A 27,697-nucleotide genomic window follows, 5' to 3' on the forward strand; every position below is an offset into this window, starting at 1 on the left:
TTTCATAATTTTATATGATGTATTTTGTTAACAGGTTTACTTGGTGTATCATTTTCTTGTCTATAGCTTTCTCGTTCTCTGCTTGTCATGTCTCCTTTCGAAAATGCCACCAGTCCCAACTGTCCGAAGGGGAAAACAGTGAGAAATCCTTACCCACGCTCTGGCCTGAAAGAAGGCAGGAAGGGACACGTGGACGTCACAGGTCTGTTGTCCCTTACCTTCAGGCACACTGTAAACTGGTCAGAGCTTCAGAAATAAGGCAGCAAGCCCTCCAGCAGCCACGCACCCCGCCCCCCCCCCCGCTTCTCAGGCGCGCCCCCACGAGGCCACAGGTGGGCACTTTACCTTCCATGGAGCCGCCCCAGCCTTCGGGCGGGCCCTGGGCCATGGTCAGCGGTTCCTTCTCCTCCACCGCCGAGTGTTTGTACCTGACGAAATAGATCAGGTCTTGAATATCGTCCAGCACCGCCGCCTCCTCAAATACATCATTGTCCTTCATTCCCAGATCTCTGCTCTCAGTCGCACGGGCATCCAGCATTTTCTCCGCTGTGCTCAGAATGTGGGACTCGGAGGCTCGGAAGACCTTATCCAGGACTTTCTCCACGTTATAGGGCAGGCTCTCCTGCTGCGCGGACTTCAGCCTTAACGCCATTTCGTGGAACATGGCTTCCAGCTCATGGACATCAAAGTACTTCTGGAACCTCTGGAGAGACTGCTGGTCTTTAAAGAAGCTGCCGATTATAGGCAGGTCCCCCGCATCGTCGCTGCGAGCCGGGGTGTGTGTACCCGGCGCCCGGGGTGGCCGGTCACCTTCGTGCCCCTCGGCGCCAATCCCCTGGCTCTCTGTGTCCGCGATCCCCTCAAAGTCCTCCTGGTCCTCCTCCGAGAGCTCTTCTACCCCCGGCTGCCGTGTGGATTCGTCAGCGCGGTCTTCCCTAAAATCATCCGTACCTTGATTCTGAAACACTTCACCCAACTCCAGAGTCTGATTTTTCTTGTCAGGAGAGTCCCTGCCTTCAGAGACCCTCTGTGCTTTCGGAGCTCCAGGAGGGCTTTCTGTTTCCACCGCCCTGCCCCCTGGGTCTGCCCTACTGCCCAAAGTTTCACTTTGTCTTTCAATTTCCAAAATCTTACCAGTTTCTTCTCTGCTTCCTTCCGTTTCTGCATCAGGATTAATGGCGCCTACAACAGCCCCTGGGGGGGCCTGCAGATTAACATCTAACCGCCCGCCCTGGAGCTCAGGGCTTTTTCCTTTAGACTGTTTTGCACTTAGAGCATTTTCATCCTCCAGGAGCTCTTGGGGGCTGTCATCGTCCTCTGCCTCGGGCCTCTCGGTAGGGACACCGGGTCCTTGCGGGCTCTCTGTCTGGCCTGTTGCCTCCACTTCCCGAGAGCCCGCCATAGGCTTGTGAGGAGCAACCTCTTCACCAGAGGAGCCCTCCTGGGCCTTGTCCCCCGAGGGCCTCCTCTCCTCACCCGTCTGCTTGTGTGCGGCCGCCTCTTCCCTTCCTTGTGGCCGCGAAAGATTTCTTCGCCCAATGGGACCCTCTTCTTCCGGTTCTCTTGGCGACCCGACTTCACCCAGAGGGGAGGGTCTAGGCGGGTCCTGAGTTTGAGGAAGCCGTTCCTCTTTAAATTCCTCACGTTGATGTTCCACTGACAGCGTGTGCGGCTGTGGTCCCCCTGCTAGAACAGGTACTTCGTCCACACCGTCTCTGGACGCGTTGCGCTGGTGACCGCCCAGCGGTGGTGCAACACCCAGAGCCGCCCGTCCAGGCTTTTCCTCGTTCACTTGACTCTCTGAAGCTTCAGGTTTTGGTTCACGTTCTGAGCCCCCTCCCAAAATCTGCTCTCCAGGCTTTTCTTCACGGAGCATTCCTTTTGAAATATGAACAGCCGCTCCTTTTAGGTCATTTTCTTTGTCGTCAAAGGCTGATGCCAACACTTCTCTACCCCTTCCAGCAGCTGGCAAAGAGCCAGGGTCGCTGCTCTGAGGAGAACTGTGAGAAGTCATGCCTTCCTGCGTTTGCCCCTCCAGCCCCGTCTCGGCCTGTGCCAGGCCCCTCTCAGATTCCTCAACGTTCCTCCCTTTTTCTATAATGTGAATTTCCGGGTCTTTGTCATTATTTGCTTTAGAACCATCCACCGTCAAAAGACTATCTTCTGCTTTTTCAGGGTCAATAGAATCCATGGCTGAGCGCGATTTCCCCAATTCGCTACCTGGGACAAACGAACCATCACCTTCCTCTGAATCAGAGCTCCCTAAATCCACACCTGTTTGTCTGTCACCTTCCGTGAAGGGGAGGATAATATCCTCCCAGGTTGTTACTACATTTTCCTCATAGGTTTTGATGCCAGGGGGCTGAGCTGCCTCCGCCTTGTCCTCTTCATTTGAACTCTGCTCTCTATCTGCTGAATAGTTCTCAACTCCAGACGTCGCTGGAGGTTTCACATCTTCCTCACCATGTGTGAAGGTCAGTAACAGCAGCTCATCAAAGTTCTCTTCGTTCTCCTCTTCCTCCTTGGCCACTGTGTAATACTCAGTGTCCAATTCCTCATCAAAATCATCTTCTAAGGAAGTAACGAGTCTGGTTGTCTCATCATCGGATACAAGTGCATCGGCAGTGGAGCCAAATTTGGTTTTTAAGTCCAGAGTCATTTCTTTTTTCAAGAGTTTATAAGCATCAATCTTCTCCTGTTCACTCGAGACGTGAGAACCATTGCTGGTTTTGTTGTTTTCACTTTCCGGCACTTTTAGTTTATCCTGTAGCATTTCCTCAAAAGGTTCAAACGAAGTTGGGTCTCCCTGAGCGTGACCTGCTTGACTGTTTACATGGGGGTGGTTCTTCTGAACCTCAGATCTTTCTTTGAGTTCCTTAGTGTTTTCTGAGAAGACGCTTTCACTCTCCTCTGAGTTAACTTCTTCCGGTTCCGGTTCAATGTCACTTTCCTCAAATGCTTCAGGAGGGGTGTCCTCATGCTGAGGTTTTTCTATACCTTTCTCAGAATCTCCAGTTGGAGAACTGTACAATTCCAAAAATCCTAAAAGTTCTTCTATGTTATAATTATCAAAATCATCTCTTCCCCCATCGAAACAAACAAAATCTGTCTCCTACAAGAGGAAAAAAAAAAAAAGTTAGCATGTTACTAAGTATCATAAGAGCAAACTCTTACCCACGCTAGCAACAGAGGGAATCTCATATTGGCTCTAGAGTGGCGTCTGTGCCCACCTTGGGCAACAGCTCTTCTTGGGTAGTGAAGGGATACAGAAGTTGAATCCGCTTTTCCCTGGCTCCCTTCTTCCATGCAGGACTCCTTCCTAAGTACTACTCCTGACTGCCCTTTCCTGTCTCTTCCCCCAGAGGAAACATGATTCGTGTGGCTGGTGTTTGCTCTGCACCATCCCTATTTTCTGTTTGGGACCCGTTGGAGGGAACATATATCCTCCTCCCCGCCCCCCACACCGCCCCCCTCACTGTCAGTTTTACAGGGACAGTCCCCTGGGGGTGGCCCCCCGTTAGGCAGCTCTCTGTCTGTGGCCAGGCAGTCTGTCTTATTCTTGACTACAAAGTTAGAAAGCCCACTATTTCTGCAACCTGAGCCATGTTCACTGAAAGGCTTTAATCAATAAATAATAGTGACAGTTTGGTTTCCATGTGCCTGACTCCTGGGTCTCTCAATTTGAGCACAAGTGGAGAAAAAACAGGGCGTCCTTTGTTGGGTTTCCCCCAACTCCCAGTACCTATGCCTGATGTTCTAGGAATTCATCTCATAACAGTTTGTGTAAAAGCTGGAAGACCACCCAGCTTCCTTATCACTGTGCCCTCTGGGCTATACTTCTGTTTACCCCGCTAGGGACAGGCAGAATCTCCCTGCTGTCAGGATCTAAGTCTACACAGAATTTTTTGGCTCATATTTTCTTTATATGGAAAAGACTGATCAGCTTATAAAGTATCTTATTAAAACACAGAGGCATGCACGGGAAGTAAACATATAAAGGCACAAAGAAGGGTGTCCAGGGGGCTCCCCACTTAATTCTTACCTCAAATACACCGTGAAAACAAGATTCAGGAAGGAGTATGCTCTAACTCTAAATCAGGGTTCTAGGTGTCATTAATATCTGCTCTCAGAACAATCTATAAATCTATATTCTTCCTTTCTTCCAGTAATAAGCAAATTGACATAAAACGGGCCATACACAGAGGGAAAGTTAGAAAGCCAACAAAGATAATTCTCTTCTCCTAACTAAACTTTCACAAGTCTGAGGAGCCCCTGACCAGTGCAGTAGGGATGGATGATTTCTTCTTTTCATCACTTGTGTTTCCAAGCCATTTTCTTTTCTTTTTTTTTTTTTTTAAAGATTTTATTTATTTATTTGACAGACAGAGATCACAAGTAGGCAGAGAGGCAGGCAGAGAGAGGGGAAGGGAAGCAGACTCCCTGCTGAGCAGAGAGCCCGATGCGGGGCTCCATCCCAGGACCCTGGGATCATGACCTGAGCCGAAAGCAGAGGCTTAGCCCACTGAGCCACCCAGGCTCCCCCCAAGCTATTTTCTTAATACTGAGGGAAGCGTGCGGGGGGAGCTACAGTAAGAAGGCAGGCTCCCAAACTAGCGAGGTCACCGGGGCCGATGCACTGCTGTCTCACACCTCGATGGGGGTGGGGGGGGGAGGTGTCTTTATTAGGAATGAGGCCAGACAGGTAATGGGCTGATTTTATGACCCTTGAGATTATGGAGAAACGTGAAGGACAGCACTGGCTCTAGGACACCACGTATTCTGTCCATCTCATCTAAGAATGGCTTGAGGCCAGGAGCACGCACGTTCTGCAGCCCTGCAAAGAACTGCTCAAGGATTCTTGAATGAAAGTGAGTGTCAATCACTATAAATTTTAAAACTCCAGAAAATAGTTAGCAGGACTGAGGATCCTCACCAGCACAGAGCTACAGGTCAGCGCACTCAGTGAATTCTGTGCAGGGTACGCAGTCAGTACTGTGCAGATCTGAGACCAGACCTCCTCCAAGTCTCTCAAATTCCCTGTTCCAAACCTACAGCATAACTACACCCCCGAAATCACTAAAGACTCAGTAATAAGAAAACCAACGTAAATTGGCATTTGTGGCCTAGTACATAACTTAGGGTTCAATTTTCCCTGATTTCTTTATACTTAAAATGTCTAAGGCTATCCAGTGAGTGGCTTTCTAATTGAGATACCTTCTCCTTTTGCTTCTAAAAAGATTTACCTCTTGGGGTGTCTGGGTGGCTCAGTCGGTTAAGCCTCCGACTGTTGATTTTGGCTCAGGTCATGATCTCAGGGTCATGAAATCGAGCCCTGTGTTGGGCTCCGCGCTCAGCGTGAAGTCTGCTTCAGCTTCTCTCCTTCTCCCTCTGCCCCTCCCCCTGCTCACGCGTGCTTGCTCTCTAAAATAAATAAATATATTTTTTTTAAATGAAAGTAACTAAATAAGAAGATACTGAATTCTTAATTTTTTTCTCATATAAAGCAGCGAAGAAAAACCCTAATGAGTACACATATTAGACAATTACCAAATAATGAGAGTCTCCTATAAATTCTTTTCAGACTCTTCTTTCTTCTTTTTTCTATTTTCAAAGGTAATCTGATTCTAAATTAAAACTTGATACACAAATGTGAACTTGGTTTTTTTCCTGGCCAAAACACAAAGACTTTCAAAAATCATTAACTGACTGTCACTGATGGATTTCAAAGGCAACTTATAATTGAGAACCAAAAAAAAGTCCATAACTTACATCTGCTGGAACCTGTAGCTCCTCCTTAGTATATTCATGGACTACTTGGATTAAATCCCTTGGAAAATATCCAAAAATACGCCCCACCTATATGAAAGAATGGGCAAAAGAAAAACACCAATCAGAATTCTGTGTGGGAAATACAAGGGACAGACTTCTCAGCAGTGAGAGGAAATACACAGATAGGTAGGGAGGCATAACCACAAGAGACAGATAGTTGCCCTTAAGATTACACAAATTATTATTCCAATGAAAATTAAGTACAGAATATCTTAAAGCCAACTTTTCTAAAACCACGGAAGTTTCCCTTCAACATGCAACTTAATTCTATTTTTTTTTTAAGATTTTATTTATTTATTTGACAGAGAGAGAGAGACAGCAAGAGAGGGAACACAAGCAGGGGGAGTGGGAGAGGGAGAAGCAGGCTCCCTGCCGAGCGAGGAGCCGGATGCAGGACTCCATCCCAGGACCCTGGGATCATGACCTGAGCCAAAGGCAGATGCTTAACAACTGAGCTACCCAGGCACTCCCAACATGCCACTTAATTCTAAACATAGAGTGCATAAAGTTAGATTTCTCAAGTAGATAAAAGACCTACGTAAGAGAAAGTTATTGTATATTTTGTTACTATGCAAATCAGGGGCACCTGGCTGGCTCATTCAGAAGAGTGAGTGACTCTTGATCTCGGGGTTGTGAGTTTCACCCCCATGATGGGTACAGAGATTACTTAAAAGTAAAATCTTTAAAAAAAAAAAATGAAAGCTGGCTAGAAACACAATTGCAAATAACCTCTAGCGATAATTTACCAGTACATGTCAGAGCTTTGGCTCATCAACTGGTACTTAGAAGTCTTTCTTAGACCAATAAACAACCATGAAAATTAAGTAAAAAGAATATAAAATTCCTAAAATATGTGATCAATTAATAAAAGGCAAATATTTATTGATAGAATGGGCTATAGTAGCTTTTTCAAAAACTAGATTTTCCAGTATTTGGGGGAGAAAATAAAATTCATACTAATGTATACATCAAGCTGTAGTTTCATGCAAAGTAAACTTCTAGAGAAAACAACACCACTACAGCACTAATGGCTAAAATACATAAAGTGTATCTTCTTGAGACGCATACACTGTCTTCTACTGGCTGCATCTGAAATGGAAAGCAGATCTCTTCAAAGGAGGCTGACCCGACACACCAAAGAGAAAGGCTATCTTATCACCAACTCCTAAAATATCCTCATTAGGAGTGCTGCTGTTATACCTGGCAAATATGTGAAAGCCAGTCTCTGTACTAGAATATGGTCCAGAAGATGAGATAAGACAGGGCAATTAAAAACTACTACACTGGCAGCTAAAATCTAAAACTCTACAAAACCAAAAAGGACTCCAACACAAAACTAAAAAACAGAAACAAGAATGATTTTGAAAGCTAAGGGAAGAGAATTTTTAATTTCTTAAAGCGTAAGTTTCATGAAGTAAGAGGAGAGACTGAGGGAAAATATACTTTTTTTCCTTTTCAGGAAAATTTTATTAGGAGAAAATCTGGGGGGGCACCTAGGTGGCTCAGTCAGTTAAGCGGCTGCCTTCAGTTCAGGTCATGATCCCAGGGTCCTGGGATCGAGTCCCCGAATCGGGCTTCCTGCTCATTGGGGAGTCTCCTTTCTCCCTCTGCCAGCTGTTCCCTCTGCTTGTACTCTGTCTCTTTCTCTCTGTGTCAAATAAATAAATAATATCTAAAAAAAAAAAAAGAAGAAGAAGAAGAAGAAAGAAAGAAAGAAAAAGAAAATCTGGAAAAGGGAGAGAAATCAGAAATACACGGATAAAGGAAATACATTTGTCTTTGTGTAGTCTCTGTCCATTGACACCACAGGTCATATAAAACTCCATATTTTTTGGTGGTGTCTGGCTGGCTCAGTCGGTAGAGTGTGTAAGTCTTGACCTGAGGGTTGTGGGTTCAAGTCACATGTTGGGTATAGAGATTCTTAAAAATAATAAAATCTTAAGGAAAAAAAATCCCTATTTTTACACTGGGGGGGGTATTGTGTCTTAGGATCTGAAAAAAAGAGGTTCAGAATCATGAACCCTCAGGACTGGAAGTCAGCTTTATTTCTAATTTTGTTTCCCTATATCATCCCTGCCAAGGAACTACTGATTTCCTGAGAATTAGAACATTTGTTCAAGAGAATAAATTCTGCATAAGCCACTATCAGGCAAATGTAAATTAAGTGCCTCTGCCCTGAAAGGGAATATTCAAAAGGAAGGTGGGTAAGACACGGGCCCTTCCCTTACGGGGTTTATGACTTTATAGGAGCAAAGACGGTACATAAACCAACTGTAATACAAAGCAGTAAAAGGGATGCCACGTGAGCAGTGCAAACAAGGTGCCATGGGAGTGATCATCAAACAGCACAGAGCCCTCTGGCTGGGTGCTGAGAGCAGTGCTTCCCTAAGAAGGCAGCAGGAGCGGTGACCTCGGCCACGGGAAAATGCAAGTCGAGCTCACGTACCAAATGCTCCAACTGAACCACCTTACTGTACAAAAAACATGCAGCCTAGGTACACAGAAAAAACTTTCCAAGAGTAAAAACCATCAAGAAATCTCATGTGGTTGACTTGAAGGAGACAGAACATATCCTTCTTTGTATCTAGGGATTCGATCAGGGCTCTGCCCAAATGACAAGGGCTGAGCCTGACCCGTTAGTTGGTCTTTCAAGAGTTCCCCCTAGGAACCTGGAACACCAACAAAATTAATCTATTTTTCCTTGTGTAGGTTTCTCAAGCCTTACTTTCCGTGCTGTGGTATTTTATTGAGAGGAAAAGTTTTGACAGTGGGGACTGGGTATTCCTAAAAGTTAGAACAATCCTAAGGACATCAAGAACTCTTACACTTTCAGTAAATAAACAGTCCACACATCACACTTTTTAGAGAGGAAAGGAAAAGAACTCATCAGCCTCTCAATTAGGTCCCTCCTAGGGAATCTCCTCATCAAAAACATCAAAAGCATGAGCATTATTTACAACAGCCAATGGCGCGCCTGGGTGGCTCAGTCGGTTGAGCAGCCGATCTTGATTTTGGCTGAGGTCATGATCTCTGGGTCGTGGGACTGAGCCCCGGGGTCATGGGATCAAGCACCCCATAAGGCTCCACGCTCGGCAGAGTCTGCTTGTCCCTTTCCCTCCCCCTCCGCCCTGCCCCTGCAAGCGCACTCTCCCGTTATCTAAATAAGTAAATAAAATCTTACAATAGCCAAAAGGTGGAAGCAACCCAAGTGTCCACCAACTGATGAGTGGATAAAGATGTGGTGTACACACACACACACACACACACACACACACACACACACAGAGCGGACTATTACTCAGCCATAAAAAAGAACAAAATCTTCCCATTTGCACCCACATGGATGGACCTAGAGGGTATAATGCTAAGAAAAATAAGTCGGTCAGAGAAAGATAAATGCCATATGATCTCACTTGTATGTGAAATTTAAGAAACAAAACAAAGGAAAAAGGAGACAAAACCAGACACTTGAATACAGAGACCAAACTGGTGGGTGCCAGAGGGGAGGTGGGTGGAGGAAGGAGTGAAACAGGCGAAAGGGATTAAAAGTACAGTTATGGTGATGAGCACTGAGGAACACACAGAATTGTGGAGTCCCTCCACTGTGCACCAGAAACTAACAGAACACTCTAAGTTAACTATACTTGAACAAAAAAAAATTTTTGACAAAAATCAGAGCGTGATGGAGTCATCGGTTTCCACGTCTGCCCTCTGGGCCCCCTAAAACCCACTGGGAAGACAGCAGGTGGGGGAACCTCCAGGAACAGGTGTCTGAAGAGCAGGAAAAGGACGACCCAGAAGTTGCAAACAAAACAAGAAAACAAAACACACACAATGAAAAGGACATCTTGATTTTGTAACAGACTCGTAACAGTACGTATGGTTAGGTAACTGGTCCCAGAGCTGCCAATCTTCCACAAATATTAATAATTTAGAAAAAAATACACATACGGTGAACTTCAAATGTGAACACGTGAAACACTGTTCTGCACAAGGTTTGCAGGATTAAGTCTAATGCTTCATGCACCCTTCTGTCGTGAAGCAACAAAGTTTGGAATTTTCAGGTTTCGCCACTACAACCCTTCCTATGGATGCAGCATTCACAGCCAATAAGGCCTTGGACTTCCCGCTGAGAAGCAGCAACCGGAAGCGGTTTGGTTCTGTTGAAGGAACAGAGCAGAGCCCCTTCCCCGGGCCAGGCCTGACGCCTGCCAGGGACACACAGCCACCTTCTGCTTTCCCAGTCTAGCAGAGAGGACCAGTGAACTCCATCAAAGACCCCAGGAAAAGAGGTATTTCCTTCTACAGTGCTAAACAAGCCAACAAAAAGTAAGAAGATAAAGTGCGTCGAATTTGTACTTACACTTCCGGCCCAAACTTCGGGTGGTCTCCCTGCCAGTTTATAGTACACATACACTGGGTCCCCTTTTTTAAAACTCACGAAACGACAATCCGGACCTGTAAAATCTTCTAGAGCCTCCCCCCGGTACATTAACACTGTATGCAAAGACAGGGGGGGAAAAAAGAGAGAACAGGTATCAGGATTCAACTTTCACAGTCCGTTCTGATTTATCAGGCAATAGGAGGGTGTCCTCTATTCTGTAAACGACAGCCAAGTTTCTCCAGCGCTCTCTGGAATCAATCGCTCTCAATCCATAGGCTCTGAGTATCTAAAATCCTTAGAGCTTTATCGTCATTTATCATCCCCCTACGAGCAGAGAGATGGCCACTTTCCCTGTTTTTCCCTATGGATAAACAAAAAGCAGTGAGTCCACCGCCAAACATAGCTGGTGTCAAAAGAAACTCTAGGTCCCCTCTCTAACCTTCTTGTCCTCAATCTCTGCTCTTCTGTCATAAAAAGCTTCATGGCACAATTGGATGAATTCAAGGGCAGATGCTGTCTGGCTTAAGCATGGCCACACGAAGAGGTAACAGGGAGCTGGGGAGAGCACCCAGGAACCCCCAAGGGGTCAATTAACTTGAACTAACACTAAAAGGCACTGTCGTTAAGGGACTGTAAGTGCTACCACGAAGCAGTAAACATTGTCGACTTCATCGCGTTGTTCTCCCCCTACAGTATCTGCATAAATTAATGGGAAAGGACATCACATCCTATTACCGGTCCAATCACATGAAGAGGTAACGTCCAATTATTATGAAAGTAATGGGGGCGCCTGGGTGGCTCAGTGGTTTAAGCCTCTGCCTTCGGCTCAGGTCATGATCTCAGGGTCCTGGGATCGAGCCCCGCATCGGGCTCTCTGCTCGGCAGGGAGCCTGCTTCCCCCTCTCTCTCTGCTTGCCTCTCTGCCTGCTTGTGATCTCTGTCTGTCAAGTAAGTAAATAAAATCTTAAAAAAAAAAAAAGAAAGTAATGTTCACTGTACCCAACATTACGAAGGTTTCATCACGAGAGGAAGATAACCTTCTATATTTACGTCTACACACAAAATCACAGGTGGGCATCACATGTTGCTGGGACAAGCAAAACTCTGAGAACTGTGCATTGGTTACCTTCAGTCTTAAAATGCAGGACTTAAATCACACTTGATCTAGAAACTAGTAGAAGCAGCATTTTTTTCTTTTTGGTGGCCAAATACACAGTTTCTGATACAAGATGAAGTGGATAATAGATATAATTAAATAGCAGAAGAAAGAAAGGCGACATGGAAAGAACACCCTTTCTTAAAGCCAGTGAGCCATAAATACATGAAAATGTATCTTTAGGGGCGCCTGGGTGGCTCAGTGGGTTAAAGCCTCTGCCTTCGGCCCAGGTCATGATCCCAGGGTCCTGGGATGGAGTCCCGCATCAGGCTCTCTGCTCAGCAGGGAGCCTGCTTCCCTCTCTCTTTGCCTGCCTCTCTGCTTACTTGTGATCTCTGTCCGTCAAATAAATAAATAAAATCTTTTTAAAAAATAAATAAAAATAAAATGTATCTTTAAATACATATCTGAGGGACGAACAGATAGATACGAGGGCAGTGATGTGGGTTTTGAAGCTGAAATCCATACGTGTCAGCAACCTAATTCAGATACTACTGGGGGAAAGGCCAGGCTGAAAGTGATGGACAATTTAAAGACTGGGGATTCTATTGCAACCGGAAATGGCAATGTTTGTTTCCCACTTAGAAGAAATCACTGAAAAGTTGTAACAATAAATTAGATGACAACATTACCACACACTGTGTAACAACTTTCTGAAAAACACAGCGCTCGCTCTCTCTCTCTCTCTCTCTCACACACACCTTACTAGATACTTTATGCAACACACAGTCCCAGACCCCACGGGGTTGCTGCCCCTTGTGTTTTGGTTCTGTCTGTCTGGACACATGCCATTTCTCAACTCATGCGACAAGTAAGGGCCCTTCCAACCCCGCATCTCTGTACTGGGGAAGCATCAGCGATGTGACTCTCCAGGTAACCGGTTCTGAGGAATCCAAGTAGGGGGGTGCTTGGAAGCAAAGAGGGGCAAACGTTTTGTCTTAGCCAACCCTGTCTGCTCATCATCTGGGTTTGCTCGGAGAAAACTGAAGGGGAGAAGCGTAGAAGTGGCCCCGCTTTGGTGGGGTTGGTTGACGTGTTTCAGCCCCGGGTTACCTCTAGGAATGGCTTAACACAACGATGCCTCCTCGCTTCCTGTTCACGGCGTTGGGGAGATTCAAACTCTCCCAACTATGAAATTTGGTTTTGAATAGCACCAATTTGAATATAAATAGCTAAACTGCGGGCATACGGCCTTCCCAGCATGAACATTTTTCTATACGTGCTGTCTACAATTTTTGAACAACCGTTTCCGAACGCGGTGATCTCTAAGTTACAAGGTTATTCAAGACCCTCCGGGAGGCCCAAGCATGATCCCGGTCCCACAAACACATGGGAAGAGACTCCAACAACACAAGTGACTAAGGCTAAGGCTGGTCGGGTTTATGAAAATAAATAAATATTTATTATGATTCCTTTAAGAATCCTCTTCATCTGACTCCGGGGATCTCTGTCCTCCTCACCGCCCACAGTCCATCCCCCGCCCCCAGTCCAGGACTGGGGCACAATTCCGCTTCCTGCGCAAAAAGGAGGCTGCCGGTCCCAGGTGGCCGATGCAGATTCTTGGCCTCTTTCGACAGCGAAAGACGTTGGCCTTCCTTAGGTGCCCTCCCCGCCTGGCTGTTTGCAAGGAGACTTCCAAGCACAGAAATGACAAGACTGAGGCAGAGCCGAGGCGGAGACCTTGGAATACCCTGCACGCCTGGGCTCCGGGCTCGTCCCAAACCCGAACTCCAATCCCTGTCAAAAGGCGGCACGAGCCCCAAATCCGAGAGAAGGAGTAGGGCGAAGGGGCAGCGCCAGCGCCCTCCCCGACCCCACCATCAGCCTGCGGCCGGGAACGCACCCGCCGAGCCCTCCGCGAGTCTGCGCCCCGACTGCACCCACCCAGGTCCCCGCGGCGGGGGCAGGAGAGCGCTCGCTGCAGCGCGGAGAGCCCAGGGCGCGCGGCGCGCACCCCAACTGCTCCGTCTCCCCTCGGGGCCGGACGGGGAGCGGACACCGCGAGCCGTCCCTGGGGGAACCGGGGGCCACCGCCACCCCAAATCCCGCCAGATCAGCGGAGGGAAGGAAACGCCGGCAACAAGTGGGAGGCGCAGCCCCCTGGCCAGGGCCCGCGGGCGCCGAGAGCCGACGGGACGGCGCGGGGCACCGGCACTCGCCCACCCCGGCGCCGCGCCCGCCCGGCCGGCCTGCGCCCCCAGTCGGCTCGCGGGGCTGCCCAGCTCCCGCCCCCGCGCGGCCCCGCCGCCGCCGCCCTCCTGCCACTCACTGCTGCACTCCTCGTCCGCGCACAGTTTGTGCTCCGCGAAGCGCCGGCTCGTGTCCGCGCGCGGCTGGCCCGGCACCCGCCAGGGCGACCCGAGCAGGAGCAGCCAGAAGAGCAGCCCCGGCGCCGCAGCCATGTTGTGGTCACCGCGGGGGAGCCGGCGGCGCGGAGGCGGCGGCGAGGCCGGGCGGGCGCCGGCGGGCGGGGCCGAGGGCGGAGCGCGGCGGGCGGGGCGCGCGGCGGGGCGGGGCGGCGCCGCAGGCCGCGGCGTTCCCGGCGACACGTCAGCACGGCCTCGGCTGGGAGCCGCGGGCGCCGGAGGGGGCGTGCGCTCCGACCTCCGTCCTCCGCGCGGTTCCGCGCTTGCGGCCCCCGCGGCCGGCTCCCCGGTCTCCCCTCGCTCGCCCGGTCCCTTTTCACTCGCCCTCCGCGCTGCGGCACTCGTCGCTCACCCCTCTCTGCGACCTTTGAGCCCGCATCCCACCAGCCCGCTACGGGGTCCTTTTCTGGCTTCTTCTCGCAGCTTCTCCTTTCTGGTCCAGCCCGAACCAGCCTCCCCGCCACCCTCACCCCCATTCTTGGTTTGGTGCCCCCTTTAACGAACTACCAGATCCCTCCCACGAGTTGCCACTGTTAGTCTCTGGCTTCAGGCTCCATCTTCGGGCTCCCAGGGGTTCTTTGGGGGCCCCCTCTACGATCCCCTTCGATTGGAAGGGGCATGAGTGGAATGGTGGCTTGGCGATGGAAAATGAGCCGGTGGCCGGCTCGGTCTCTTTTTGAGCCTTGGGTGATAGGGGCTGGCAATGTATACCAGAGCTGAGATCTTAAGATTCTTGGCCCTTTTATCCCTAAGGGAAGAAGTAATTTAACTCAAATGTGTTGAGCTTCCACTTTATGCTATCATTTATGCCAGACACTAGGGTGGTGTGGGAAAGACGTGGGTCAAAAGACAAGATACCAGGTGCCTGGGTGGCTCAGTCAGTTAAGCATCTGCCTTCAACTCAGGTCATGATCCCAGGGTCCTGGGATCCAGGCCCCCATCAGGCGCCCTGCTCAGCAGGGAGCCTGCTTCTCCCTCTCCTCTACTGCTCTGCCTACTTGTGCTCTGTCAAATAAAGAAATAAAATCTTAAAAAAAAAAAAAAAAAAAAAGACAAGGTACCTGGCCCTTGACAAAGAAATCCACAAATTAGTGGAAGCCAACTGACACAAAAACTGCTAAAAAATAAATAGCAAGTAGGGAAAAGCTAATAAATTGAAAGTTGCTTTTACTGAGCTCTTTCTTCATCGAATCTTCAAAACAATAGAGGATGCTATTACTATCTTCCATATCTGAGATGAGTAAATTGGGGCATTCACACATCTAGTGAGAGATGGAGATCAGATTCAAACCCGGGGAATGTCCTCCCTTTTATTTTTTTTACTTATTAGAGAGAGAGAGAGAGATCACAAGTAGGCATAGAGAGGGGAAGCAGGCTCCCTGCTGAGCAGAGAGCCGGATGTGGGGCTCGATCCCAGGACCCTGGGATCATGACCTGAGCCAAAGGCAGAGGCTTAACCCACTGAGCCACCCAGGTGCCCCCCCCATCCTCCCTTTTAATCACAACTCTGTAAAGCCTCCATCAAGCAACATGAAATTTTTGTACTTTCTTTCTGTCTAGGGGAAGCAAAATCCTGTTTAAATCACAGTGTAACTGAATTATCTATATGTGCAAAGAAGGAAAGAAAGCCCACAAGCCCACACATCAGCCCAGAGAAGAGCACCTGCAATGTTCTGCTGGTGGTTGGAGCACTTTGCATTGGTCAGTCTTTCCATATCTCAACAAATGCAATTTTAATTCCCATCTTCCAGGTGCTCAAGTCAAAAACTTACTTCCTGGCACCCTTTTTCTCACACCCAAATCCAATCTATCATACAATCCTGCACTCTCTTTATTTTAATGGCTTTATTGGAAGGTAACTGGCATATTATATATAATAAACTGCATATAATAACTTGCATATAATAAACTGCACACATTTAAAGTGTACAGTTTGGGGACGCCTGGGTGACTCAGTCAGTTACATGTCTGCCTTCAGCTCAGGTCATGATCTCAGGGTCCTGGGATCAAGCCGCACCCAACATTGGGCTCCTTGCTCAGCAAGGAGTCTGCTTCTCCCTCCTCCTCTGCCATTCCCCTTGCTTGTGCTCTCTTGCTTTCTCTCTCTCTCTCTCTGCCAATAAATAAATAAAATCCTTAACAAAAATTAAAAAAAACAGTAAAGTGTACAGTTTGATACGTTTTGACCCCTGAGACCATCACTATGATTAAGATAATTAACTATATCCATCACTAATAAGAGTCCTCATGCACCTTTGTAATCCTTCCCTCCCCTTTCCTGCCTGTCTCCAAACAACCTTCTGTTGCTATAGATTGATTTATAATTTCTGGTATTTGTTATAAGTGGAGTCATACAGTATGTCCTCTTTTTTTGTTTGACTGTTTTCACTCAGCATAAGCATTGGAACTACATCCAGAATCTGACCACTCACACCATCTCCTATGTGAACACTGTATGGCCAGACCACCATCATCTCTCACCTAGAAGATTACATTAGCTTCTGACTATTCTGCCTTTGCCTCCCAAGGTCTACTGTGTCAACAGCGACCAGAGTGATCATTTCATGACATAAATTTGGTCATCTCTCTCCTCTGCTCAAAACCTTCCCACAGCTTTCCACTTCCAAGTAAAATGCATGGACAGCACTGTCTTTATGAAGGACTACATTGTCTTACTTGATCTGACCTTGCTAATCCCTTTTACCCCCACTTCCTAACACCCTCGTCTTGCTCAGTCAGTTCTACTCAAACTCACTAAGCCCCACTCTTGCATCAGAGCATTTGTACTTGCAATTCATCAACCTGGAACAGTTCCCCCAAACAGTCCCCTGGACTAGTTCCCTCACTTTATCAAGTGTCTGTAGCAAGACCATTTCTTGTTAGAGAGCCTTTCTTTATCACTCTCAATAAAATAGAGCTCCTTCCATGAATATTGAGTTCACCATCCAGCTTTGTTTTTCTTTAGAGTACTTCCACCAGCCTTAGATTTATCTGACTGCCTTCCCTCACCCCAAATATAAGTTTTAGGGAAGCAAGGAATTTACTTTGTTCATTGCTATAATATAAATGCCTAGAAAAGTGTGTGGAATGTATGAGGTACTCAAAGATTTGTGGGATCAACTCATGATAACTCACATAGTATAAATATTTTACACCATTAACCTACAGGGAGCCTCCATATGTAAATAGCACCAAGAGGAAACATGCTATAAGAACAAGGCATTTTGTGTCTTCCCCTCAGCAGCATCCTCAACACCTGGAACAGAATCTGGAATACATCTATTGTTGATTGAGGGCATATTTATTATAGAGGGAGTGAATGAAACTGCATTGTATTTTTTTCCTATGTATTACCAGAATAGATAAAGCAGATAAAGGTAATTCTAATTTTTCCTATTTCTATTTGGGGTAGAATTAATGACAATTCATTGGTGGAAAAGCCAAAATTACAAAAAGATCTAATTCAATATTATTTTACTAATATTTACTTTGACTAATATTCAGATATGCTTTTGTATGAAGGGTGAGAGCTCTCAGCTGCTGAAGAACTGCCTACTTAGTTTGTTGATTTTCCGGGATTTTCATTTATCTGCATTCATTATCGTTATTGTTGTTATTATTATTATTGCCTTAAAGAAATAGTAACAAGTTCAGTGGACAGAAAAAAATTCTCAGCTGACCACAATGAGGGTGGTTCTTTCTGCCCATATATATATATATATATATATATATATAATTAGAGTGGATGAATCAGCATTCATCATTAATAGCATTTGAGTATGTGGCCCTGATGCTTAACGTAAGTTTGAATCCCAAGTATATTATTTGTTAACACCTCAAATGGAATTTTCACTGGGTAAGGTTGAATACAACAAAAAACTAAATGTGTCTAGTTGGGGGGGGGTATAAAAAATAAGACTTGGAGGGTTTTTGCCCTTAAAGAATTGTCAGTCTGCCTGAGAAGGAAAGACAAATGCATTTGAAACAAAGAGGAAACAGAATAATAACATATATAATTGTAAACTCCATGGTGCTTGTCCAGAAACTTCTAGAAGGTATAATACTGAAGTTACCAGAAAGAACACAGTCTACTGTCAACAATGAAGCCACTCAGAGTCCAGAGACTAGTGTAAAATATTTATTGAGGACAATGGCTTCCAGGCGAGATGGAGTAACAGGGGCAGGATTTATCCTCCCATGTTAAACATATGAAAAAATTAGGCAAAATATATGAAACAATAATTTTTAGAGGTTGGACAACAAGAAGTGGTCTCTACAAAAAGTGGAACAAATGAGGGGAGTGCTATGATTGCCTCAGCTTACTCTCTGGATGAATTTTCCAGGCTACAGCCAGAGAAAGGACATACAAACTGGTGATCTCCTTGAGTTGAGGAGAAAGATTTGAAAGTTTGGGGAGGTAAAGGCAGCTAGAATTTTCAGAGAAGAGAACAGGTGAAAAAAGAGGTGCATGGGAAAGACAACTGCACAGAGCTCCAGAGAACAGCGGAGGGTTCTGTCAAGTCTTCAACTGAACAATGATAAGCACCTGTGTGTAAAGAACTGCTTGAGGCCAGTGAAAGAGTCACCAGAGAGGGTAGGAGGAAAACTGTTGGAAGAAAGAATAGTTTGTGCTCCACCAGCCAGAGAGGAAAATCTATAATAAACAGGGCATCTGATAGATTGTTCAGCAAAGGGGAAATTGTCAGCTTACAACTAAAAGCTACCCTAACAAAGCTTTAAAACAAGCTTTGAAAATATCAAAATATTTGGGGCACTTGGGTGGCTCAGTTAAGCATCTGAATCTTGGTTTGTGCTAGGGTCATTATCTCAGGGTTGTGAAATCCAGCCCCACATCAGGCTCCACACTCAGCAGGGAGTCTGCTTCTCTCCCTTTCCCTCTCCCACTACCCCACTCATTTGCACTCTCTCTCACTCTCAAACAAAGAAAGCTTTAAAAAGAAAATATAAAAATACTTCCAAGTAAATTAACTGCATTCAAGAACAAAGTTGAAGAACATTTAAGCACAGAACTGAAAAGGTAAATTCACAATGTCTGGAATCCAATAAAAAATTACAAGGCATTCAAAGAAGCAGGAAAATACAACCTATAAGGAAAAGAAAAATCAGTCAACAGAAACTTTCACAAATGACACAGATGAAAGAATTATCACATAAGGACATTAACACAGTTCTATTCTGTATATTAGAGAAGCTATAGAAAAGCATGAGCATGCAAAGTAGAGTATATAAAAATGACCCAAATTAAACTTAGGTGAACAAAAAAATGTTGAAATGAAAAATACAATGGATGGGATTAATAATAGATTAGACACTGCAGAAGAAAACATTACTGAACCTGAAGACATGGTAATATAAACTCTCCAAAAAGAAATGGAGAGAAAAGAGACTGAAAGAAATGAATTGGGCATCAATGTGCACACTTCAGTCCAATAGATGTGTAAATGAGGTCCCAGAAGGAGACAGAAATATGTTTGAAGGAACAACAAAAGCATTCCAAATTTGCTGAAAACTCACAGATCAAGAAGTTCCACAAACCTCAAGCACAAGAAACATGAAGAAAACAATGCTAAGACATGTTAAATTGCTTAAAACCAGTGACGATGGAAAAAAATGAAATTCATTTAGAGAAAACATTCTATGTACAGATGAGCAAGGATAAAATGACAAAAGACTTCTCATTGGAAAATGGAAGCAAAAAACCCCAGCTGTTTGACATATTTAATGTGCTGGTGGAAAAACGACACTCTGGAGTTGCATATCAAGTGAAAATATGTTTCAAAGATTAGGTGAAGTATTTCAACACATGATGCTGGGACACCTGGATATCTTTATGCAAAAGAATGAAATTGAACCACACCTTACATTACAAACAGAAATTAACTCAAAATGGATCATAGACCTAAATGTAAGAGGTTAAACTGTAAAAATCTTAGAGGAAAACATAGGGAAAAATTTTGGGAGTAGCCAATGATTTCTTAGATATGACATCAGAAGCACAGCAACCAAAGAAAAAAGAGATAATTGGACTTCACCAAACTCTTTCTGTTCTTCAAAGAATATGATCAAAAGAGGGAGAAGATTGGGGCGCCTGGGTGGCTCAGTCAGTTAAGTGTCTGCCTTCAGCTCAGGTTATGATCCCAGGGTCCTGGGATCAAGCTCTATACCAGGCTCTTTGCCCAATGGGGAGGCTGCTTCTCCCAACTCCCTCTCCCTCTCTGCTCCCTCTGCTCTCTCACTCTCCCTGTCAAATAAATAAATAAAATATTTTTTTTAAAAAGAGAGAGTGAAAAGAAAACCACACAGAAGGGAGGAAAATGCCTGCCATTCCTGTGTCTGACAAGGGATTTGTACCTAGAAAATACAAAGAACTCTTAAAATTCAATAATAAAAAGACAAGCTATTTTTTTAAAAAACTCCAAGGCAAACTATTTGAATGGACATTACTCCAGAGAAAATATACAATGGCCAGGAGGGTAAAAATGTAAGCCACCTTGGAAAACAACCTGGCAATTCCTCAAGAGGTTAAACATAGAGATAACATACAACCAATTAATTCCACCCCCAGAAAAATAACCATAGAAATGGAAACATATATCCAGGAGCCTGGTGGCTCAGTCAGTTAAGCACCTCCCTTCGGCTCAGGTCATGATCCCAGAGTCCTGGGACTGAGTCCCACACTGGGCTCCCTGCTCAGCAGAGAGCCCCTCTCCAGCTCATGCACATGCTCTCTCTCACTCTCTCTCAAATAAATAAATAAAATAAAATATTTAAATATATATATATATATATATTCCACACAAAACTTTATATACAAATATTCACAGCATAATTACTCATAATAGTCTGAGCTGTAAACAATACAAATGTCCATCAAGTTAATAAATAAATTTAAAAAATGTGATATATCAATACAACAGCAATAAAAAAGGAATGAAATATTGATATATGCTAAAACAGAAATGTCCCTTGAAAACATTGTGCTGGGGGCGCCTGGGTGGCTCAGTGGGTTAAGCCTCTGCCTTTGGCTCAGGTCTTGATCCCAGGGTCCTGGGATCGAGCCCTGAATCAGGCTCTCTGCTCTACAGGGAGCCTGCTTCCTCCTCTCTCTCTGCCTGTCTCTCTGCCTGCTTGTGACCTCTGTCTGTCAAATAAATAAATAAAATATTTAAAAAAATTGTGCTGAATGAAAAAGCCAGCTACAAAAGACCATATATTATATGGCTCCATATATATGAAATGACCAGAATATTTAAATCTACAGAGACAGAAAGTAGATTATTGGTTGTCAAGGGCTTAAGGAGATAGGCATATTGGAAGGAGACAGATAGAGAGTACAGGATTTCTCTCTGGGGATGATAAAAAAATGTTCTAAAATTGATTATGGTAATGCAGAATTCTGTGAACATATGAAAAAACACTGAATTATACAGTTCAGATGGATGAATTGTTTAGTTATGTGAATTATATGTAACACTATTATGAAAAAATAGATTCCCGTCACAAAAAGCAAATTTCTAAATATGCAAAACAAAGAAAAAGATGTTGGAATACATTTTCAGACACACAAAAGCTAAAAGAATTCATTACTACCGTATCTATACTGCAAGAAATGTTGAAGCTCTTTAGGCAGAGAGAAATTACTGGATGGAAATCTGAATCTAACAAAGGAAGAATATAAGAATTGTATATATGTGGGCAAATATGAAATATATATCTATCTAAAGTACACACAATAAAATAAAATACTTTTTTCTGATTTAAAAAATCTCTTTAGGGGCGCCTGGGTGGCTCAGTGGTTAAAGTCGCTGCCTTCGGCTCAGGTCATGATCCCAGCGTCCTGGGATCGAGCCCCGCATCGGGCTCTCTGCTCAGCAGGGAGCCTGCTTCCTCCCTTCTCTCTCTGCCTGCCTCTCTGCCTACTTGTGATCTGTCTGTCAAATAAATAAATAAAAAAATCTTAAAAAAAAAATAAATAAATAAATAAAAAATAAAAAATCTCTTTAAAAGATAATTAACTATTTAAAGCAAAATTAATAACATATTGAGAGGTTCATAACATATGTACAAGTAAAATGTATGAACGCAATTGCATAAAAGCAAAGGAGGAGAAATGGAAGCTATAACAGAAGTGATAAAATGTCACATGAAGGTATACTGTAATAACCTAAAAGTGTGTATAAGCTAAAGGTACTATTGAATACAACCAACAACAAAATCACAGAGTTAGAGCTAGTAAGTCAACAGAGGAGATGACACATGCTTAATTAATCCAAAGGGAGACAGAAAAAGAGGAAAGGGGGAACATAGAACAGAAGATACAAACAGGAAGAAAAATGGTAAGACAACAAAGTTAAATCTAATCATATCATTAATGACATTAAATGTAAATGGTCTAAAAATTCCTTTAAAAGGCATAGATTTTCAGATTCAATTTTACAAAAAGACCAAACAGGTAAGCCTAGGTGGCTCAGTTGATTAAGCATCTGCCTTCAGCTCAGGTTATGATCCCAGGGTCCTGGGATCGAGCCCAATGTCAGGCTCCTTGCTCAGTGGGGAGCCTGCTTCTCCCTCCACCTGTTGTTTCTCCTGCTTGCTCTCTCTCTTTCTCTGACAAATAAATATTTTAAAAATAAATAAATAAAAATAAAAAGCAAAACGCAGGGTGTCCAGGTGGCTCAGTTAAGCATCTGACTCTTGATTTTGACTCAGATCATGATCTCAGGGTTGTGAGATTAAGCCCCCTACGGGGCTTCATGTTCAGAGGGGAGTATGCTTGAAATTCTCTCTCCCTTGCCCTCTGCACCTCCCCACTCTCACTAAAAAATAAATAAATCTTTAAAAAAAATTAAAAAGCAAAACTTAACCATATGCTTCCTACAAGAAAACACACTTTAAATAAAAAAGATAAACCGGGGCACCTGGGTGTCTCAGGGGGTTAAAGCCTCTGCCTTTGGCTCAGGTTATGATCTCAGAGTCCTGGGATCGAGGCCCACATCAGGCTCTCTGCTCAGCAGGGAGCCTGCTTCCTCCTCTCTCTCTGCCTGCCTCTCTGCCTACTTGTGATCTGTCTCTCTGTGTCAAATAAATAAATAAAATCTTAAAAAAAAAAAAAAAGAGAAACCAAGCTAACACTAATCATAAGGAAGCTGGAATAGCCATATTGATATCAGACAAGGTAGATTTTTTTTAAGCTTTTATGTTAATCCCAGTTGGTTAACATACATTGTTATATTGATTTCAGATGTACAATATAGTGATTCAATAATTCTATTCATCACCTGGTGTTTATTACACATGCACTCCTTAATCCCCATCGCCTTTTAACTCATGCCCCCCCAAACCACCAGTTTGTTCTCTCTAATTAAGACTCAGTTTCTTGATTTCTCTCTCTCCCTCCCCCCTCTTTAAATACTCACTTCTCTTCTTCGCCTTTGTTCATTTGTTTTGTTTCCAGAGAAAGTATATTTCATAGCAAAGAATGTTTACCAAGGATAAAAGAAAACATTTCATAATTTTAAGGAAATCAATTCATCAAGAGAATATAACAATTTTAAATATTTATATACCTAATAAGAAAGCTTCAAAATACAGAAAGCAAAAACAGATGGGAGTACTGCACAAATTCACAATTATAGTTGGAGACTTCAATACCCCTTTCTCAATGATTGATAGAACAAGTAGTTAGAAAGTCAATAAGATTATAAAAGACTTAAACACCAACAGTTGACTTGACTTAATTGATATCTATAGAACACTCCACCCAACAACAGCAGAATATACGTTCTTTTTGACTATGGAACATTTATCGTGATCATGGACCATAAAACAATACATTTTAAAAATTTCAAAACAGGTGAAGTATGTTTTCTCACCACATGGAATTAAATTAGAACTCAGTAACAAAACAAAACAAAAAAAAACTAGAAAATCTCCAAATTTTGGAAATTAAGTAACAAACTTTTATTTTTTTAAGACCTTATTTATTTATTTGAGAAAGAGAGTGCAAGTCAGGGGAGGAAGGGGGACAAGCAGACTGCACTGAGTGCAAAGCCTGACTTGAGGCTTGATCCCATGACCCTGAGACCATGACATGGGCCCAAATCAAGAGTCAGACATCTAACTAACTGAGCCACCCAGGCACCCCTAAGTAACAAACTTTTAAATAACTCAGGAGTCAAAGAAGAAATCAAATAGGAAATTAGGAAGTATTTCATAGTGAATAAAAGTGAAAACACATGTCAAAATTTGTGGGGTATCATAAAAGTCTTTTAGAGGGTTCGGAAACCAGAAAAGCTTCTAATCAACCACCTCAGCTTCTCCCCTAAGAAACTAGAAAAAGAAGAGCACATTAAAACCCAAGAAGAAGAAAGGAAATAATAAAGATAAGCTCAGGGGTAAAAAAAAGAAAGAAAGAAAGAAAACAAAACAAAAAGAAAATAGAGAAAATCAATCAGACACAGTAGGAAGAAAAAAAAGAGAGAGATGTGACCCTAATTATCAATACCAGAAATGAGAGGGAAGACATCACTGTGGATAATACAGACATTAAAAGAATGTGGAGGGAGGGGCACCTTGGTTAAGTGTCTGCCTTCAGCTCAGAACATGTTCCCAGGATGGAGCTCTACATTGGGATCCCTGTTCTGTGGAGATCTGATGTGCTCTGCTTCTCCCTCTGCCTCTGCCTCTTTCCTTCTCTCTCTCTTTATAATAAATAAGTAAATAAATACAAGGGAATATTATGAACAACTTTATGACAGTAAATGATCCAACTAGGATGAAACAGACAAAATCCATTAACCTCAACCCTTACCACATAACATACAAAAATTGACTGGTAATACATCGTAGACCTAAATGTAAAATCTAAAGCTATAAAACTTCTACAAGAAAACATAGTTCTTCTATGTTTCCACGTTTCTTATGTTCTTGACCTTGGTTTTGGCAAATTTCTTTTTTTTTTTTCTTTTAAAGATTTTATTTATTTATTTGAGAGAGAGAGAATGAGAAGGGGGAGTGTCAAAGGGGAGAAGCAGACTCCCCCTGAGCAGGGACCCCAAGGCAGGACTTGATCCTGGGACTCCAGGATCATGACCTGAGCCAAAGGCAGTCGCTCAACCAACTGAACCACCCAGGTGCCTCTGGTTTGGCAAATTTCTAAATACACACAAAAACATGAACTCTAAAAGAAAAGAAATCAATTCACTGGACTTCATCAAAACAAAAACTTTTGCTCTCACTTCTATATTCACTATTAATGAAAATGGAAAGGTAAACTGCAGACTAGGAGAAATTTTTGCAAAACACATATCCAAAAGAATTAAGCCTAGAATATATAAATAACTCTTATAACTTACAAATAAGAAGACAACCCAATTTCAAAAAAGGGGGCAAAAGGTTTAAATACACACTTCACCTTAGAAGATACACACATGGCAAACACGTATATGAAAAGATATCCACCATCATTAATCATTAGGAAAATACAAATCAAAACCATAATGAATACCATTGCATATCCACTAGAATTACTAAAATAAAAAGACTAATCATACAAGTGTTGACAAAGATGAGGAAAATTGGATTTCTCCTGACACTGCTGGTAATAATTGGCAGTTAGGTGCAATTTCTTTAAAAATTAAACCACACCTACCATATGAACCCAGTTTTTCCACTCCTGGGTATTTAATCAAGAGAATAAAAGTTATTTCCCCACTAAGACTTGTTCACAAATGTTCATACTAGCTTCACTTGTAATAGTAAAAACAAACCAACCAACCAAAAAGCCAGCTGTCCATTGACAGATACACAGGCATTAAATTTTGGAATATTGTTCATCAATAAGGGGCTATTGGGGTGCCTGGGTGGCTCAGTTGGTTAAGCAGCTCACTCCTGATTTTGGCTCAGGTCAGGATCTCAAGGTCCCAGAATCCAGCCTGGTGTGGGGCTCCATGCTCAGTGAGGAGTCTGCTTGGGATAACCCCACTCCTTTGCCCCCTCCCCCCCCTTGCACACATGCTCTCTCTCTAAATAAATAAAATCTTTTTAAAAAAATAATAAGGAGCTATTGATACTAGCAATGGCAAGGAGATTCTGAGTGAAATAAACCACACCAAAAAAACACATACTTAAACAGGACAGGGAAACAAGGAACACAAAGAAACTTGAAGATGCTGGTTATGTTCCTTCCCTTGTGGTGATGGTCTCATGTGTATATGCATATGTCAGAACTCAGAAAATGAGAAAATTTAAATACTTAAATAGAATTTATTTATTTTGAAATAGCATTTATATCTCAATAAAGTAAAAAAATTATATGGAGAAAAGTAACTGACAGAAAGTAAAGTGTAATTGATAGAAAGAGATGAAATATGGTTATCTTTTTTGTTTGTTTTTTGGATTTAGTGTGTTGCTTTTATTCAGTGGCCACACCAGTAGGTGTGATGATAGATACAGGTGTGGGAGGAGTAAAGCTGCCTAAGCCTGTCAACCCCCGACCCCAACTCCCCCCAGCCCCTCTCCACCTCCCAGCTTGATGGAGCAGGATAGTTATAGAGAGACATTCCACCAGACAACTTTTCTCTCGGTGTTAACTTTTTGGTCCACAAAATGGAAAGGAAGGCTCAGACTGAAATAAATACATTTATTTTGAGTAATGGCCTTTATTGAGCACTATATGGTTATCCTTAAAGGTAACTGGAGAATCATAAACCAGGTAAATCCTAGTAAAGGTCTTAAACATGAAAATATTGTGATTGGTTACAATATAGTGAGTCAGAAGAGCAACAAACACATTTTTGTTTTATTCTGTCAGGTCAGCTTTTGCACAGTATCATTTCCTGCTGGACACCTTGAGTTCTCTCTTCCCAGATTTCCGACTTTTGGTGTCCAGTGTCATGCGTCATGGACAGCGTCCAGGAGATAGGTCTACTTGTTATACCTGTGCCCAAGGAGGCCCGGTCTCAGCTCCTACCCTCAAGGGTGCAGGAGGACTCTGGATCCTATTATATTCTTCAGAGTGGAAACTCCTAAAAGATAAACAAATCCCTCTTGTTAACAGCAGTCACTTTTAAGTATGGGGTGGGGGATGGGAGGCAGATGGTGAATCCAGCCACATAATTATTGCTAAAATGAAGATGCATTTTCATATTCAAAACAGGTACAAATACTAAGCACCAAAGAATTAAAAGGAGGAGGATAGTAAATGATAGTGGTGGAATTTGAGTTAGGTCTTGGTGAGTAGGAAGGATTTAGATTCTTTTTTTTTTTTTTTTTAAAGATTTTATTTATTTATTTGTCAGAGAGAGAGAGCGCGCGAGTGAGCATAGGCAGACAGAGTGGCAGAGGGAGAAGCAGGCTCCCTGCGGGGCAAGGAGCCTGATGTGGGACTCGATCCCAGGACGCTGGGATCATGACCTGAGCCGAAGGCAGCTGCTTAACCAACTGAGCCACCCAGGTGTCCCAAGGATTTAGATTCTAAAAAGAAAGGAATGGTAGGCGAAGAAAGTGACATGAGAGAAAAGACAGCAGAATGTTTAAAGGACAGGAAGGGGATCTAATCTTACCAGAGCGAAATGATCCTAGTAAAGAGTAGTGGGAGATAAATTCGGGCAGTTGGAGGAGGTCAGATTATATAAGCCCTTGAAAATCAAGCACAAGAATTTAGACTTAATAGAGTTAAGAAACAGAAAGCTGCCAGACTTTAAGGAAAGTGATCATAACTGAAGGGGAATGTAAGCAAATATCCTGTTCTGAAATCCAAGGAGGATGGAGTTCTGTGTTGGGCATGGCCAGGAGGGTTTGATTCTCCCCCACAATCAAAAAGCCATGTCCAAGTCATGTCAAAGGGCACGCTGTACTGGGAGTGAGTCATATACAAGGCAACTATACCTACCAGCATGTACTATTTGTCTAGTGCTGACAAATATTATCCTAATTTCTATT

General features: G+C 43.7%; 1 protein-coding gene across 4 annotated transcripts in view; it reads right to left on the reverse strand.

Annotated features, from left to right (window-relative positions):
- MIA3 (MIA SH3 domain ER export factor 3) overlaps window positions 1-13,788 on the reverse strand; it is a 57,706-nt gene extending 43,918 nt beyond the window's left edge. For all 4 annotated transcript variants that reach the window (XM_080824267.1, XM_080824266.1, XM_080824265.1 and 1 more), the window contains exons 1-4: window positions 13,639-13,788; window positions 10,193-10,326; window positions 5,770-5,856; window positions 346-3,112 (exon numbers count right to left, since the gene is read on the reverse strand). In XM_080824267.1, coding sequence (XP_080680393.1) covers window positions 346-3,112; window positions 5,770-5,856; window positions 10,193-10,326; window positions 13,639-13,771 — 3,121 coding nt within the window. In that variant the 5' untranslated portion in view covers window positions 13,772-13,788. The remainder of the gene's footprint in view (window positions 1-345; window positions 3,113-5,769; window positions 5,857-10,192; window positions 10,327-13,638) is intronic.
- Between the last annotated feature and the right edge of the window lie 13,909 nt (window positions 13,789-27,697).

The sequence above is a fragment of the Martes martes genome (assembly GCF_963455335.1).
Source record: "Martes martes genome assembly, chromosome: 15".
Taxonomy (NCBI): domain Eukaryota; kingdom Metazoa; phylum Chordata; class Mammalia; order Carnivora; family Mustelidae; genus Martes; species Martes martes.